Here is a 14,656-nt window from a genome sequence, read left to right on the forward strand (position 1 = left end):
TTAAAAAGACCAATGGGCCAGCTGAACTATTAATATTAATTGCTCCATAGCAGCCATTAGTGCCTTGAATCTCCTAATCCTAAAATTTCAACTTGGAAGCCCTACCTGGGGTTGCAAACTCCGTTTCGAGAAGCTATGGCCAATTACGTAGAAAGATAATCTATTTGCCAAGGTGGTGGACTTTGGTATAGGTATTAATGAATACTTTATACGTGTTATCATGCAAGAGGGAGATGGTATAAACATTACAGCAATGAAGGAGGATTGTGAAATACAGTATTAGATAAAATTAACATTGTGTGAAAGGAATTATTAAAGGGTTTACCATCTTTGAAAATGGATGAATCCCAGGCTTACTTGAAATCTTTCTGAGTTTGTTAACGGAAAACTAAATGAAGTGCATAAAATTATGAAGGGTAGATGAAGGACAGAGTTTCATGGAGGGGCTAGCGCATTGCTCGCACTCTATAAAAGAATTGGCTACAGCTGATAGACTGATAAGAAGCAGGGCAACCCTGCAGCCATGACTCAGGGTGGGTTAACTAAGTTGCTGCAGAATGTGATTTCTCAGCTGTGGAAGTCTCACCTTCTGGTGCTGTTAACTAGTCTCACGAACTGACAACTCCAACGGGGTCAGCAACACCAAGCGTCAACATTGAAAGAGCTACAAGCAAGTCCAGGATGAAGGAGATTGGGAGATTTTAAAATTCAGAAAAGAGGAAAAAAGTGGGAAGGGGGCGTATTTCTTCTGGGGGGTGGGTGTGGGGGAGATAGTGTGGAGAGGAAGGGGGGAATGTGTCCCTGATGTGCACAGGGAACTCTCCAAAGTTAGTAGCCCTGTTCATTCCCATTCTTTAAAAAGAAATGGGCTGCCACTCCTTCCCAAGGTAACTGTGTTATAGTTTGGTAGGGCAGAACTGGGGTCAGTTAAGCTCAGTTAACCCTTAAATATTTAGTTAAATATAGATGAGCTGCCAGTTTGGTGTCTGTCATTCTACCCCAGATTATAGAGATTGATTGAGAAGGGATGGAATATTTGGACTGGGTATCTCTGCCTTATTTTATGATCACCCTGTGCTGAAAATACACTTGGCAAGAGCACATAAAATCTAGTACTGAATCAACCAAATAGCTCTATTCTGTTTGCTTGAGGAGTTCATAACGCTAGATTTGGGATATAAAGAGAAATATTTGGGGGAATTTGAGGGGAATGTTTTTTCACATGGAAGCTGGTGGGAACTGAAACTCACAGCCAAAAATAACGTGGTAGATTCAGAGACTGTCATAACATTTTAAAATGTCTTGGATATGTACTTGAAGTACTGTCACCGACAAGGCTAATGGCTGAGCTGGAAAGTGGAATTGGACTGAATAGCTACTTGGAGGTTGGCATGAACACACTGGGCCAAAATGCCTCCTTCTGTGCTATAAATATTGTGATTGTATGAAGTCAATGGAAATAAAAATCAGGAGAGATATAAAATTAACTTCCAACTATCTATCACACAAAGTCAAAATGGGAAGCAAATCCATAATGCATGAGTCGAAAGGTGTGGTGCTGGAAAGGCACATCCGGTCAGGCATTTTCCGAGGAGCAGGACAATCGATGTTTTGAACATAAGCTCTTCATCAGAAATGAGACTTGTGGCCAAGGGGGCTGAGAGACATGTGGGAGGGTTGTGGGGCTGAGCGGAAAGTAGCTGAGAATGTGAGTAGATGAAGTTGGGGTTGAAGGTGATAGGTCAGAGAGGAGAGTGGAGCGGATAGGTGGGAAGGAAAATGGACAGGTAGGAAAAGTCAAGAAGCCAGTGCCATTTGGAAGGTTGGATCTGGGATAAAGCGGGGGTAGAGGAAATGAGGAAACTGGTGAAATTGACATTGATCGCATGGGTTCCACGGCAGAAGATGAGATGTTCTGACTCCAAGCGTCAGGTAGTTACGATTTGGTGTTGGAGGAGGCCCAGGTCCTTGGCAGAGTGGGAGGGGGTGTTAAAGTATTTGGCCACAAGACAGTGGGGTTGTTTCGCACGTGTCCAAATACAGGTAAATCTCGGATGCATATGGAAGGATCCTTTGGGGCCATGGACAGAGGTAAAGGGGGAGGTGTGGATGAGGGTTTTGCAATTCTTGCGGTGGCAGGGGAAGGTGCCAGGATTGCTGGGTAGGATGATGGGGTGCGTGGACCTAACAAGGGAGTCGTGGAGAGAAAGATCTTTATGGAACACAGATAGAGGTGGGGAAGGAAATATATCCCTGATGGTGGGGCCTGTTTGTAGGTGGTGGAAATGGTGGAGGATAATGCGATGTATCCAGAGGTTGGTGGGATGAAAGGTGAGGACCAGGGGGTTCTGTCATTGTTGTGATTGGAGGGGTGGGTTTCAAGGGCAGAAGTGTGGGAAGTGGATGAGATGCACTGGAGGGCATCATTGACCATGTGGGATGGGGAATTGCGGGCTTTGAAGAAGGAGGCCATTTGGGATGTTCTGAGGTGGAATTGGTCCTCCTGGGAGCAGATGCAGTGGAGGCGGAGGTGTTGATAATAAGGGATCACCAGCATCTGCAGTCCTCAGCCAATAGGATTAGATGAAATAATGTTTGAGGATACTTTTGTGAAGCATAAGTGGCAATGAGTAGTTGTGCTTATTGGTCTGTTTGTATGTTGTGCATTTTATGTAATAATATAAATTTTTTAAAACATTTGAGAAAGTGTTCTGTAGAGCAAGTTCAATCTTGCTATCTTGGACATGCAAAGTCAGACATTCACTTGCTATATACGAGAAGATAAATGTTTTAAAACTGAGTCCAAGTCAATACTTGTAACAAAAGCTTTATTTCAGATATTGTCCATCTTTGACAAGGTCCCTCATAGCAGGTTGATTTGAAAGGTGTATCACATGGGATCCATAGCGAGCTGATAAGATGGATACAGAACCAGCTTAATCCTAGGAGACGGAGAGTAGCGGTGGAACAGTGTTTTTATGACCAGAGATCTGTGACCAGTGAAGTTCCACAAGGATCAGTGCTGGGACCTCAGTTCCTTGTAATATGCATAAATAATTTGGAGGAAATTGTAGATGGCCTGATTAGTAAATTTGTGGATCATACAAAGATTGTGGGAGTTGCAGATAGTGAGGAGGATTGCCAATGGATGCAGCAGGATATAGATAGGCTGGGAATTTGGGTGGTAAAATGGCAGATGGAGTTTAATCTGGACAAATGTGAGGTGATGCATTTTGAAAGATGTAATGCAGGACAGATGTACAAAGCAAATGGCAGAACCCTTAGTAGCATCAACAACAGAAGGATCTAGTCATACAGGTCCACAGCTCTTTGAAAGTGGCAATACAAGTGAATAAGATGGTCAAGAAGGCATTTGGTATACTTGCCTTTATCAGTTAGGACATGGACTATAAAAAAAATGGCCAGGCATGTTGCATCTGTATACACTTTAGTTAGGCCACTTTTGAAATATTATGTACAGTTCTATTTGCCATACTACCAGAATGACATGCCTGTTTTGGAAAGGGTACAGAAATGTTTTCCCAAGATGTTACCTGATTTAAAGGATGTTAAATATGAGGAGAAATTGGACAAACTTGATTTGTTTTCACTTGACCATCAAAGGTTGAGGAGTAATCTGATAGAAGTATACAAAATAATGAGAGGCATGGATAGAATAAATATTCAAAGTCTTTTTCCCAGGCTGGAGACATCAATTAATAGGGGCCATAGGTTTAAGGTAAAAGTGAACGTTTAAAGGAGATGTGAGAAGTATTTTAACACAGAGTGTGGTAAGGCACTACCAGAGGATGGGGGGAGGTGGAAACAATGCTGAAAATGTGTTGCTGGAAAAGCGCAGCAGGTCAGGCAGCATCCAAGGAGCAGGAAATCGACATTTCGGGCATGAGCCCTTCTTCAGGAATGAGGAAAGTGTGTCCAGCAGGCTAAGATAAAAGGTAGGGAGGAGGGACTTGGGGGAGGGGCGTTGGACACATTTTACTCATTCCTGAAGAAGGGCATGCCCGAAACATCGATTCTCCTGCCCCTTGGATGCTGCCTGACCTGCTGCGCTTTTCCAGCAACACATTTTCAACTCTGATCTTCAGCATCTGCAGTCCTCACTTTCTCCTCGGAGGTGGAAACAATAACCATGTTTAAGAGGCATCTTGACTGATATATGAATAGGTAGGGACTAGAAAAATACAGATCACACAGAGGCAAATGGTTTTAAGTTTAGAAAGGCATCATGTGTCAGCGTGGTTTTACTAGGCTGAAGAGCCAGTTTATGGGCTGTACTGTTCTTTGTTCTTAGCAACCTGGAGACTGCCTGTATATGCACCCATTAATGAAATGTTTATAATTGAATTTAGAAATGCTTTGCCCCTCCAATTTAATTATTATGTAATTTTAACCAAAACATAAGAGCAAATTGATATAATTTAAATTATACATTAAGATACAGTTTGACATATTCACTTACTCAGAGTCATTTCTAATTTCCTATATTAGGTTGTTGTTTTTAAAAAAGAACTTAATCAGTGAATTGTTTAAGTATTATTGTGGGTTATTAGCAGATTAAAATGCAACTTACTGTGTTGATATGGAGAATAATGCAATATTATCACATTGGTTATTTAGGATAATAGCATCATTACAACATACAGAAGGCAAAAACAGGTTGTAGGAGCAAATTACTGCAGATACTGCAATCTGTACTGAAAACAACAAATGCTGGAGATCACAGTGGGTCAGACAGCATCCACGGAGAGAGAGCAAGCTAACGTGTTGAGTTAAGATGACTCTTCATCAGAGCTGTAGTGAAGTGTAGAGGAGACAGCATTTATGCTATAGTTTCGGGGTATGGTGTGTGAGCGCATTGGGTGTAAGGTGCTGGTGGGAAAAAGATGTTGATAGTTCAGATTAGGGGACCAGGATGTGCGAATGGCAGAACAATCGAGAGTCTCCTGCCAGACTTGAAAGGACAGACAGACTGGAATGGGGAGAAAGGATATGATAACAGAATGTAACAAACTAAAAGAAAGGAAATAAATGGGAGTTGTTTCACAATTTGAAGATGTTGGAGCTCAGTATTAAGTCCAGAAGGCTGTAAAGTGCCAGTCTGAAGATGAGACTAAAACAGATTGCTTTAATAATGTGCTAATGTATAGTTGATCCTCTCGCCTATAAGAGGAAGTTGGAGACTACATCTACTAAGGCAGAGAAGCCTAAGTGGAAATTTAATAGAGTTTTTTAAATTTGAATTAATAAATAATGGAAGTCAGCTCCTCTATTTGAGGAGTTCATGATGAGCAGGACATTAGAATCTGTTTTACTTTGCTGTAGCAAAGATGTGCTAGAGTCACCCTGATTTGAATGCTGTAAACGTCTTCAATTCTATAGTTGCTCTTATTTTAACAGCCATGATGTGGCTGTGCTGGTGTTGGACTGGGTGAACAAAATCAAAAGTCACACAACATCAGGTTGTAGTCCAACAGATGTATTTGAAATCACATACCTTTTGGAGCGTAGCCCCTTCATCTTCACCTGATGAAGGGGCTATGCTTTGAAAGCTTGTGATTTCAAATAAACCTGTTGGACTATAACCTGGTGTCATGTGACTTCCGACTTTATTTTAGCAGCTCATGTTATTTCCACCGTTAGAGTTGCAAATGTAATAATCAGGGTTTTACATTCTCTTAAACAACTCAAAATACTCTATGTAGACACAACATTTGTTTGGAAAAGGACATTCCTAAGTTAACTGCAGAGCTGGGTATTATTCACTGTTAAAGTGAATAAAGCATTCTACAAATGAATGTAACATTTTATGAATACATCGGCAGCTAGCTATTGGTAAAAGTTTATTACCAATTGCAAATGTATATATTTGAAGGACTAATTCACTAGCATCCATCATCAAATGTAATTCTCCTGCCTTAAGATGAATGCAAAGGCAAAGAAATCATTCTATTGACATTGAAAGATCTTGTTCTGAACCAAGTCCAAGTGATCCTCCTGCATTATATTTTAACATGACTTTTGGTGGTAATTGCGATAATGACCAATTTGATTAACTTTTGAAAGAATTAACTTCATTGATATGCTTTCCGTATACTTTTTAAAAGGTTTGAAACTGATAATGGATTTCATTCCAAATCACACTAGTGATAAACACCGTTGGTTTCAACTTAGCCGGAATCGAACAGGAAAATACACTGATTACTATATCTGGGTTGACTGTAAACACGAACTGAACAAAACCACCAATCCTAACAACTGGGTAATGATGTCATTTAAATTACCTTATCTAAGTTTTCTAACTCCCTAATATTAAAATGTATTAGTTCTATTTTATTAGCAATTTTTAAAGTCTCCTTTTCTTTTCCTGTATTCACTGGAAAAATAGTGAGGGTCAGTTGGAATTTTATGATTTTAATGCCGATGGAAACCAGTTCATCTATTAAGTTATCATTGTTATTACTTTCAGAACATCTTTTGAAAATATTATTGCACTTTGACTAGAAACAATCTTTCTGATATAGAAAAGAAACTTTGAGATTCAGTTTCACAAACATTAAAAACAACACTTCATGTAGCTATTGCCAAAAAGAGCTATTCAAATATTGGGTTTTCTGGCAGGAGTTGTGAAATATAAAAATTGAGATGTGGTGATGAATTTAAATATGAAGTGATAGTAAGACCACAGCTGTGTGTTTGTCTGAATTCCACAAAGCAGCAAGCACATTGAGGCAAATAAAAAGTGGACCACAGATTTACTGCCTGGGATATTGCCTAGTATGAAGGAATGCAAGTATGAATGCAGTGGAGAAAGTGAGGTCTGCAGATGCTGGAGATCAGAGCTGGAAATGTGTTGCTGGAAAAGCGCAGCAGGTCAGGCAGCATCCAGGGAACAGGAGAATCGACGTTTCGGGCATAAGCCCTTCTTCAGGAATGCAGTGGTACAAAGACAAAAAAGGCTATACTCTCAACATAGGATAGAGCAGTGAAGATGGAGCTACTCAGGGACTAAGGTGAACAAGTGCCGTAGGGATCTCTGAATTGACCGACAGATGGGCAATACAAACCTCATCACCCTCATTGCCTGAGATCTCTCACAGCATGGTACTGGTTACCAGACCCTTGCAGTGACTGTTAAATTTTCTTAGCATTGAAACTCTTCAATTTGTATTTCTGCCGAGGATCAGCTGTAGACTTTAATAACATCTCAAAAAGAGATGCACATTGCTGCATCACACTGGTCACTGATGTCTCATTTGTCACAGCTTGACAACATGTTAATTTAACGGTAGAGCCTTTCAAAGACATAGGGTGTTGGATCTCATCTCCATCAATGCAGAGCATCAGGAATTGAACTCGCATGTCTATCAAAATGCCGAGCAATGAGTGAGATCATTAACAGGAAGGGCTTCCACTACTGAAACATTTCCTGTGGGTGCTTCATTTTCTTCCCACAGTCCAAAGATGTGCAGGTGGATTGGCTATGCTAAGTTGCCCATAGTGTCCAGGGATGTGTAGTTTGGGTGGATTAGCCACGGGAAATGCAGGGTTGCAGGAATGGAGTACAAGGGTGGGTCTGGGTAGCGTGTTGTTCGGAAGGTCGATGTGGACTTGATGAGCCAAATAGCCTGCTTCCATGCTGTAGGGACTTTATGATTCTATGAACATATAACATTTGATTTCCATGTTGCAAAAACCTTTCTTGTCATTCCGGTAAAAATAGTCAATTTCAATCTAGTCCCAAAAAATGAAAACATTCTCGACTTTTACAGACCTTCCTCCACTTTTGGAATATGATCTTCCCTGTCCCAGATTCCAGGCTTTCGACACTCTTGAGACATCTCAATTCCTTCGATGAATTGTAAAATTTTGTCACAATCAACAGATCTCTCCCTTGGTCAAATAACACCTTATTTATCTTTGCTGCTGAGTGTCGAAAAGAGACCCACTTTCCATCTGACCACACCCTAACCATCCTTACTAGCACGAGTGACCAGAAAACCCATTCCATTTCAATTTAAAGCTTGCCCCAAAAAGTCTGAATTTTAATTATTTGCCTATCAGAGGTGGATTTCTCACACAAACACAGACCTGGCTCCTGTTTCCTGCTTTGTGGTGAAAATTCAGCCCGTTGCCAACTTTTAAATATTATAAAGTTGATGATTAGTTGAAGGAAAGAAGTAAAAGTTTACTGAAACAAAGCAGACAAATTGTATTTGAACTACTGTTTGTGTTTAAAGTAAGGGTGGCATGGTGGCTCAGTGGTTAGCACTGCTGCCTCACAGTAGTAGGGGCCCAGGTTCATTTCCATCCTTAGGTGACTATCTGTGTGGAGTTTGCACAGTCTCCCTGTGCCTGCATGGGTCTGCTCTGGTTTCTTTCCACAATACAAAAGATGTGCAGGTTAGGTGCATTAGTACAGGTAAATGTAGAATAATAGGGTCGGGCTGGGTTGCTCTTTAGAGGGTCAGTGTGGACTTGTTGGGCCAAGTGACCTAATTCAACCTCCCAATTTCCCTCTCATTCTGTGTAAAATTCTTTTTTCTTTTAACCCTGATAATGAGAACAAATATTTATAAAGTTCAATGCCTAGTCATTTCTTAAAACAAAAATACCAGATCATGTCATCACTTATATACAAATTAGCTGAATAATTAAAAATGAGGCATTAATTGATACAGACAAGAAAAATTACGGCTAAATGCGTAATTGTCAAATGAGCTTTCTATCGTGAGAACATCTTTCCTTTAAAGGATATTGCAGTGAATTATCTTGCATCAGTTTACAATTGACATTCCAATCAGGACATGAGAAACTGTCCATTTTTTTCAGGTCAGTTTGTTTGGATACTCTGCCTGGCAATTTGACGAGGTTCGAGGACAGTGTTACTTACATCAGTTCTTGAAGGAACAACCAGATTTGAATTACAGAAATGTTGACGTGCAAGAAGAAATGAAAGTAGGTAGCTTTTGGTTTGGCCTATGGCTCAACTCAAGTTATGTTGTTAGCCACATAAATGTGCATAACAGATTTATGGTTTCTTCATTATTTTAATGTCAGTATGAAAAATGTATGCTAACTCATTACATCCATCTCCCTGCACTAGGAAATAAAGAAACTAGTGGGAAATGTTAGAGATCAGCATTAAGTCTTATTTTTAATAAGATAGAACCCAACTGAATAGTCAAAATTACACAGCTGCAAGTTATGCTGAGTTTGCATGGGGCCCAGAGCATGATTTATGACGATTGACTACATGGATTTTCACTCATTGTTAATATTCAAAATGTATTCTGATACATAGGATGGACTATGAAGCAGGAATCAATTGTCAGAGCCTACCAATTTTTGTGTATGCCTAATTTTCCTCCATAACCAGATTTGTAACCTATGTTTAAATAACTTGGTATTGCATCTTACCTGTAAGCCATATGAATTGAATCTGGGAACTTCATTGTCTGAATGCCTCACTTCCAGATTGAACAAGGACTTTACCAAATGAACCACAGGGATGCTATTTTGGAGTTTTAAGCTTAGAGTCATAGAGCTGTACAGCATGGAAACAGACCCTTTGGACCAACTCTTCCATGCTGACGAGATATTATAAATTAATTCAGTCCCATTTGCCAGCATTTGGCCCATATCTTCCTATTCATATACCATCCAGATGTTTTTTAGATGCTGTAATTGTACTAGCCTCCACCTCTGGCAGTTTATTTCATACATGCATCACTCTCTGTGTGAAAATGTTGTCCCTTAGGTCCCTTTTAAATCTTTCCCCTCCAACCTCTAGTTTTGGACTCCCCCACCCTGGGGAAAAGACTGGCTACTCACCTTATCCATGCCCCTCATGATTTTATAAACCTCTCTTAGGTCACCTCACAGCCTCAGACACTTCACAGAATAGGGCCCCAGCCCATTCAACCTCTCCCTATAGCTCAAACCCTCCAAACCCAACACCATCCTTGTGAATATTTTCTGAATCCTTTCAAATTTCATCAATATCCTTCATATAGCAGAGAGACCAGAATTGAACGCAGCCTTCCAGAAGTGTCCGAACTAATTTCCTGTACAGCCACAACCATGACCTCTCAACTCCTATACTCAATATACTGACTAATAAAGGCAAGCATACCAAATGCCTTCTTCACTATCCTATCTACCTGCAACTCCACTTTCAAGGAATTGTGAACATGTACTCTAAGGTCTCTTGATTCAGCAACAGTCCCCAGGACCTTACCATAAATGTATAATTCCTGACCTGATTTGCCTTTCCAAAGTGCAGCACCTAACATTTAACTAAATTAAACTCCGATCTGCCACTCCTCGGCCCATTCGATCAAGGTCCCGTTGTACTCTGAGGTAATCATCTTCGCTGTCCACTGTACCTCTAATTTTGGTGTCATCTGCAAACGTACTAACTATACCTCCTATGTTCACATCCAAATCATTTATACAAATGACGAAAAGCAGTGGACCAATCCTTGGGGTACACTGCAGGTCTCAGGGCTCCAGTCTGAAAAGCAAACCTCCAGACTGAAAAGCAATCCTTCACCATCACCCTCTGTCTTCTATCTTCAAGCCAGTTTTGTACCCAAATGGTTAGTTCTCCCTCTATTCTGAGTGGTCTAACCTTGCTAAGCAGAATGCCTTGAGGAACTTTGTCTAATGCCTTTCTGAGGTCCATATACATTTAGAAATTATTAGAGAAACATTTTGGAGATATAAATTTAGATTCCAAATGGGAAATTATAAGTACACATAATACTACTTCCATTTTGATTGTGTTGGCAACACAGACTAACATCTGTAATCTGCCAACACTTTTTATGAACATTTATTACAATTAAAATAATAAAATGTAATATGACTAGATAATCTACTTTTTTGATGCTCATTCAAGAATGTCCAAGGTATAATTCCCCTGACCTTGTACTAAATGGTGTCATAGGGATCTTTTACATAATTCTTAACCTTGTCTAAACAATGTCCACTCATAGTGCTTGCTCATTACTGCACTGGAGTGTTAGCCTGTTTTTTTGTGTTCAAGCACTGGAGAGGTATTGAAACACAGTTGACTTTATTTCAAATTAAAAATTCCTTAGCTCAGCTTTTCTGTGATCAACTGATTGTCCTCTTGGTTTAGCTATGTAACTCACAGTATTGTATTCACTGTTGTGTGGAGTTTGCATATTTTGATTTAGTCTTTTCATTAAACATGTGATACATGTATATGATGATTTGAACTTTTCTATTTTTTTCAAGAATGTATTACGATTTTGGCTGAAGAAGGGGGTTGATGGTTTCAGAGTGGATGCAGTCAAATATCTTCTAGAAGCTGAAAGCTTAAGAAATGAACCTCAAGTCAACTTAACACAGAACCCGGTGAGCAACATGATTTCTTATGAAAATTAGTAAATTGCCTTTGACACTGTCCATGGTACATGAATTCTACAATTCATTCCGCTCAGGTAATGATAGAAAGGTGACAAACGTTAAATGTAGATTAAAAGTTTTTTAAAATGTTGTCAAAATCAAGAACTTACTCAAACTTAAAAAAAAGTCAGTTCTAGATGAAGAATCCATGGGTCATGTTCAGAAAATTGTAATTTTCTATTATATGCAAAGGGATTCTTATCTGTTATTGGATAATTTGCTGGAGCATTTTGCAATTCTTTAACTTATGAATATTATGAAAGGCTTCATAGAGTGCTATATTCCAGATAGTTATCTGATGAAGAAATAAACCAAAGCTAATCTTTACTCAAAATAGCTTTATTCACAGTGAGAAATTAACCAGTATATATCTCTTGATCAAGTGAACTTGTCTGTCATTAAGTATCTCCTTAATAATGGTCAGGTAACTATCCAAAGTTCTCTAACTTGTATTCACTTAACCTCAATTGATACAATTAATATTATGGCTAATACTCTCATGGAGCAGTGGAAGTATCCATACAACTAACGCAGAGGCTCTAGGTTCAAGCCCCACTGGTACCAGAGGTTTATCACACCATGTCTGAAAAGATTGAATAAAGATAATTTTTATGAGCAGTGACAGTGGTGTAGTGGTAATGTCAAGTAATCCACAGCTAATGCCCTGGGGACTTAATTTCAAATTCCACCATAAAAGTGGGCAAAATTTAAATTATGAAGGCCACTTGTGGTGCAGTGCAGGGGCCCTATCTTTGGGTCAGAATTTCCAAGTTGAGACCCATCTGCCACAAAAGAGAAATGTCTACAGTTTGATTAAAAATATAGAGGCTACTAGTACTTCAGTGTCAACAACTGGCAAAGGCATTTCAGCAGCACATCTTTGACCTCAACATGGGTATTTCTAGTTAAAGGAAGAAGAAAAAGCAGATTGGGCACAAAAAATAGCAGCTGTAAGGAGAGCATGGAGGAGGAGGAGAGTTTATACCAATCACCTTTCCCAGATTTCAGACTCAAGACATCATTCTCAGCAGTTCTTAGAGAAGAAAATGCTTAGTGAGGCTCTGCTTCTTCTGAAAGGTGGTAACAGTAGCATTACGTTCTGCGCAAAACCAGTGACCAGAACCTTGCCTGTCATTGCTTCCCTGAACATTTTAGTGTCCAAATCCTTCTGGGCTACCACAGGGAATAGCAGTAACATTAGTCAGTCTACTGCTCATGTTTGCATCATGTTGGTCACAGAGCACACTTTCCTGTGGACAACTGAAAATAGCAAGATAAGGCTCTGGAGTTAATAAAACATTTTTAGACTCCTCATAAGTCCAGGGAATCATCGACTGCACACACATTACCACCTGGACTTCCACAGAATGTCCTGAATCTCAACAGCTTTCACATTTTTCAAGCTTAAATGGTGTGTGATTATCAGTAACATATCATGCAGAATTCCATCCTCTGGTGATACTACATCTTTAGGAAAGTTCTGCGAGTAGGGAAGAGGGACAAGGGTTAACAGTTAATTACAAAGATTAGCAATCACAAATGAGAGACAATGCGTTAGATTTTAATGCAGAGCGTGGGGAAAGAAACATGAGTATACAGAAAGAGGGAGATGTTTAAAAACTCTGCTCTGTGTGTCCTCCAGCCTGTCTATTGTACTGCATGCCCTTCCTCTGTCAGTATGTTAACAGGGTCTCCAACCTTAGCATGAGATTTTCATTGATACCAGCCCTCTTTCAGATCTTGTCATTTACCTCAAAATACATACCAGCACGTCCAGCAAAAGCAGGGAGTGGACTACAAACATGTTTGCAGAAACATGAAGAAGTGTGGGACAGCTCAGCTGACCGCAAGAAACAATTGGTGTCAGGAAATGGATCAAATCATTAGGGCATCAGCAAATGCTGATACAACAAATAAAGATATGGACAAAGGATTTGTGGTGCTGGAGCTAAAGCATGTAAGGACAAGCTGAGCAGAGAGTAAAAGCTGTATATTGCAATAACACTGGTAAGACTTTTCAGGCATTACTGGCTGGTCCGGGTTAAATATTGCTTTCACTGACGTTGGGAAAGCACTTGTGTCTTATTGCTGCACTATATTCCAGAACATATGACAGTCAGATGAGGACCTTTCAGTCTCATGTTCAATGCTCTCCACAATTAAAAAGGTTTTGATATTATTGGTCAACATCAAGCACTCATAACTGTACTAATTAGATTTTCTTTATTTATTCTTCAAGAATAATATCACATCATATGATGAACTCTATCATGATTACACAACCACACAAGTGGGCATTCACGATATTGTCCGCGACTGGCAACATGTTTTGCAAGAGTTTAGTAAAGAACCCGGCAGATACAGGTAAGGAAAACCTTACATTCAAATACCCTCCACCATCATCCAAGAAATCCTCAAGTCACCTCAGAAGTTGTTTATATACAATTAATTCATTGACATTCAGCTGCTGGTGTAACTTTGGCCATTCTGACTGAAATTTTTTCTTTGAATCTTGGCATTCATTCATTCACATTAATGTGAACAGTGAAAAGGAAGAATAACAATTCAGCATTCCCTCAGTACTGATTATGAGCTTAAGTGCTGCAATAGCCTTGAATCCATAACTTTGTGACTCAGAGATGAGAGTGCTATCCTAATTGGCCAAAAGCCATTTAGATTTTGTGTTGAATCACGACCAAAAAGTTAAATCCTCTTCTTTGCATTCTCTGGGAAGCAAGGGAGAAGATTGCAGAGCCATTGGCCTTGATTTTTATGTCCTCGTTGTCTACAGGAGTAGTGCCAGAAGATTGGAGGCTAGCAAATGTGGTTCCCTTGTTCAAGAAGGGGACTAGGGATAACCTTAGTAACTATAGGCCGGTGAGTCTCACTTCTGTTGTGGGCAAAATCTTAGAGAGAATTGTAAGGGATAGGATTTATGAACATCTGGATAGGAATAATGTGATCAAGGATAGTCAGCATGGTTTTGTGAAGGGCAGGTCGTGCCTCACAAACCTTATTGAATTCTTTGAGAAGGTGACTAAGGAGGTGGACGAGGGGAAAGCAGTAGATGTTGTGTATATGGATTTTAGTAAGGCGTTTGATAAGGTTCCCCATGGTAAACTACTGCAAAAAATACGGAGGTATGGCATTGACGGTGAGTTGGAGGTTTGGATTAGGAATTGGCAGGCTGGAAGAAGACAGA

At 39.8% G+C, this 14,656-nt stretch overlaps 1 protein-coding gene across 1 annotated transcript in view; it reads left to right on the forward strand.

Moving 5' to 3' along the window:
• Positions 1–14,656, forward strand: part of LOC122552733 (neutral and basic amino acid transport protein rBAT-like) — a 29,397-nt gene that overhangs the window by 7,895 nt on the left and 6,846 nt on the right. The window contains exons 2-5 of the mRNA XM_043695643.1: positions 6,126–6,280; positions 8,851–8,976; positions 11,284–11,403; positions 13,694–13,818. Coding sequence (XP_043551578.1) covers positions 6,126–6,280; positions 8,851–8,976; positions 11,284–11,403; positions 13,694–13,818 — 526 coding nt within the window. The remainder of the gene's footprint in view (positions 1–6,125; positions 6,281–8,850; positions 8,977–11,283; positions 11,404–13,693; positions 13,819–14,656) is intronic.

This window comes from Chiloscyllium plagiosum, chromosome 9 (genome assembly GCF_004010195.1).
Source record: "Chiloscyllium plagiosum isolate BGI_BamShark_2017 chromosome 9, ASM401019v2, whole genome shotgun sequence".
NCBI lineage: Eukaryota > Metazoa > Chordata > Chondrichthyes > Orectolobiformes > Hemiscylliidae > Chiloscyllium > Chiloscyllium plagiosum.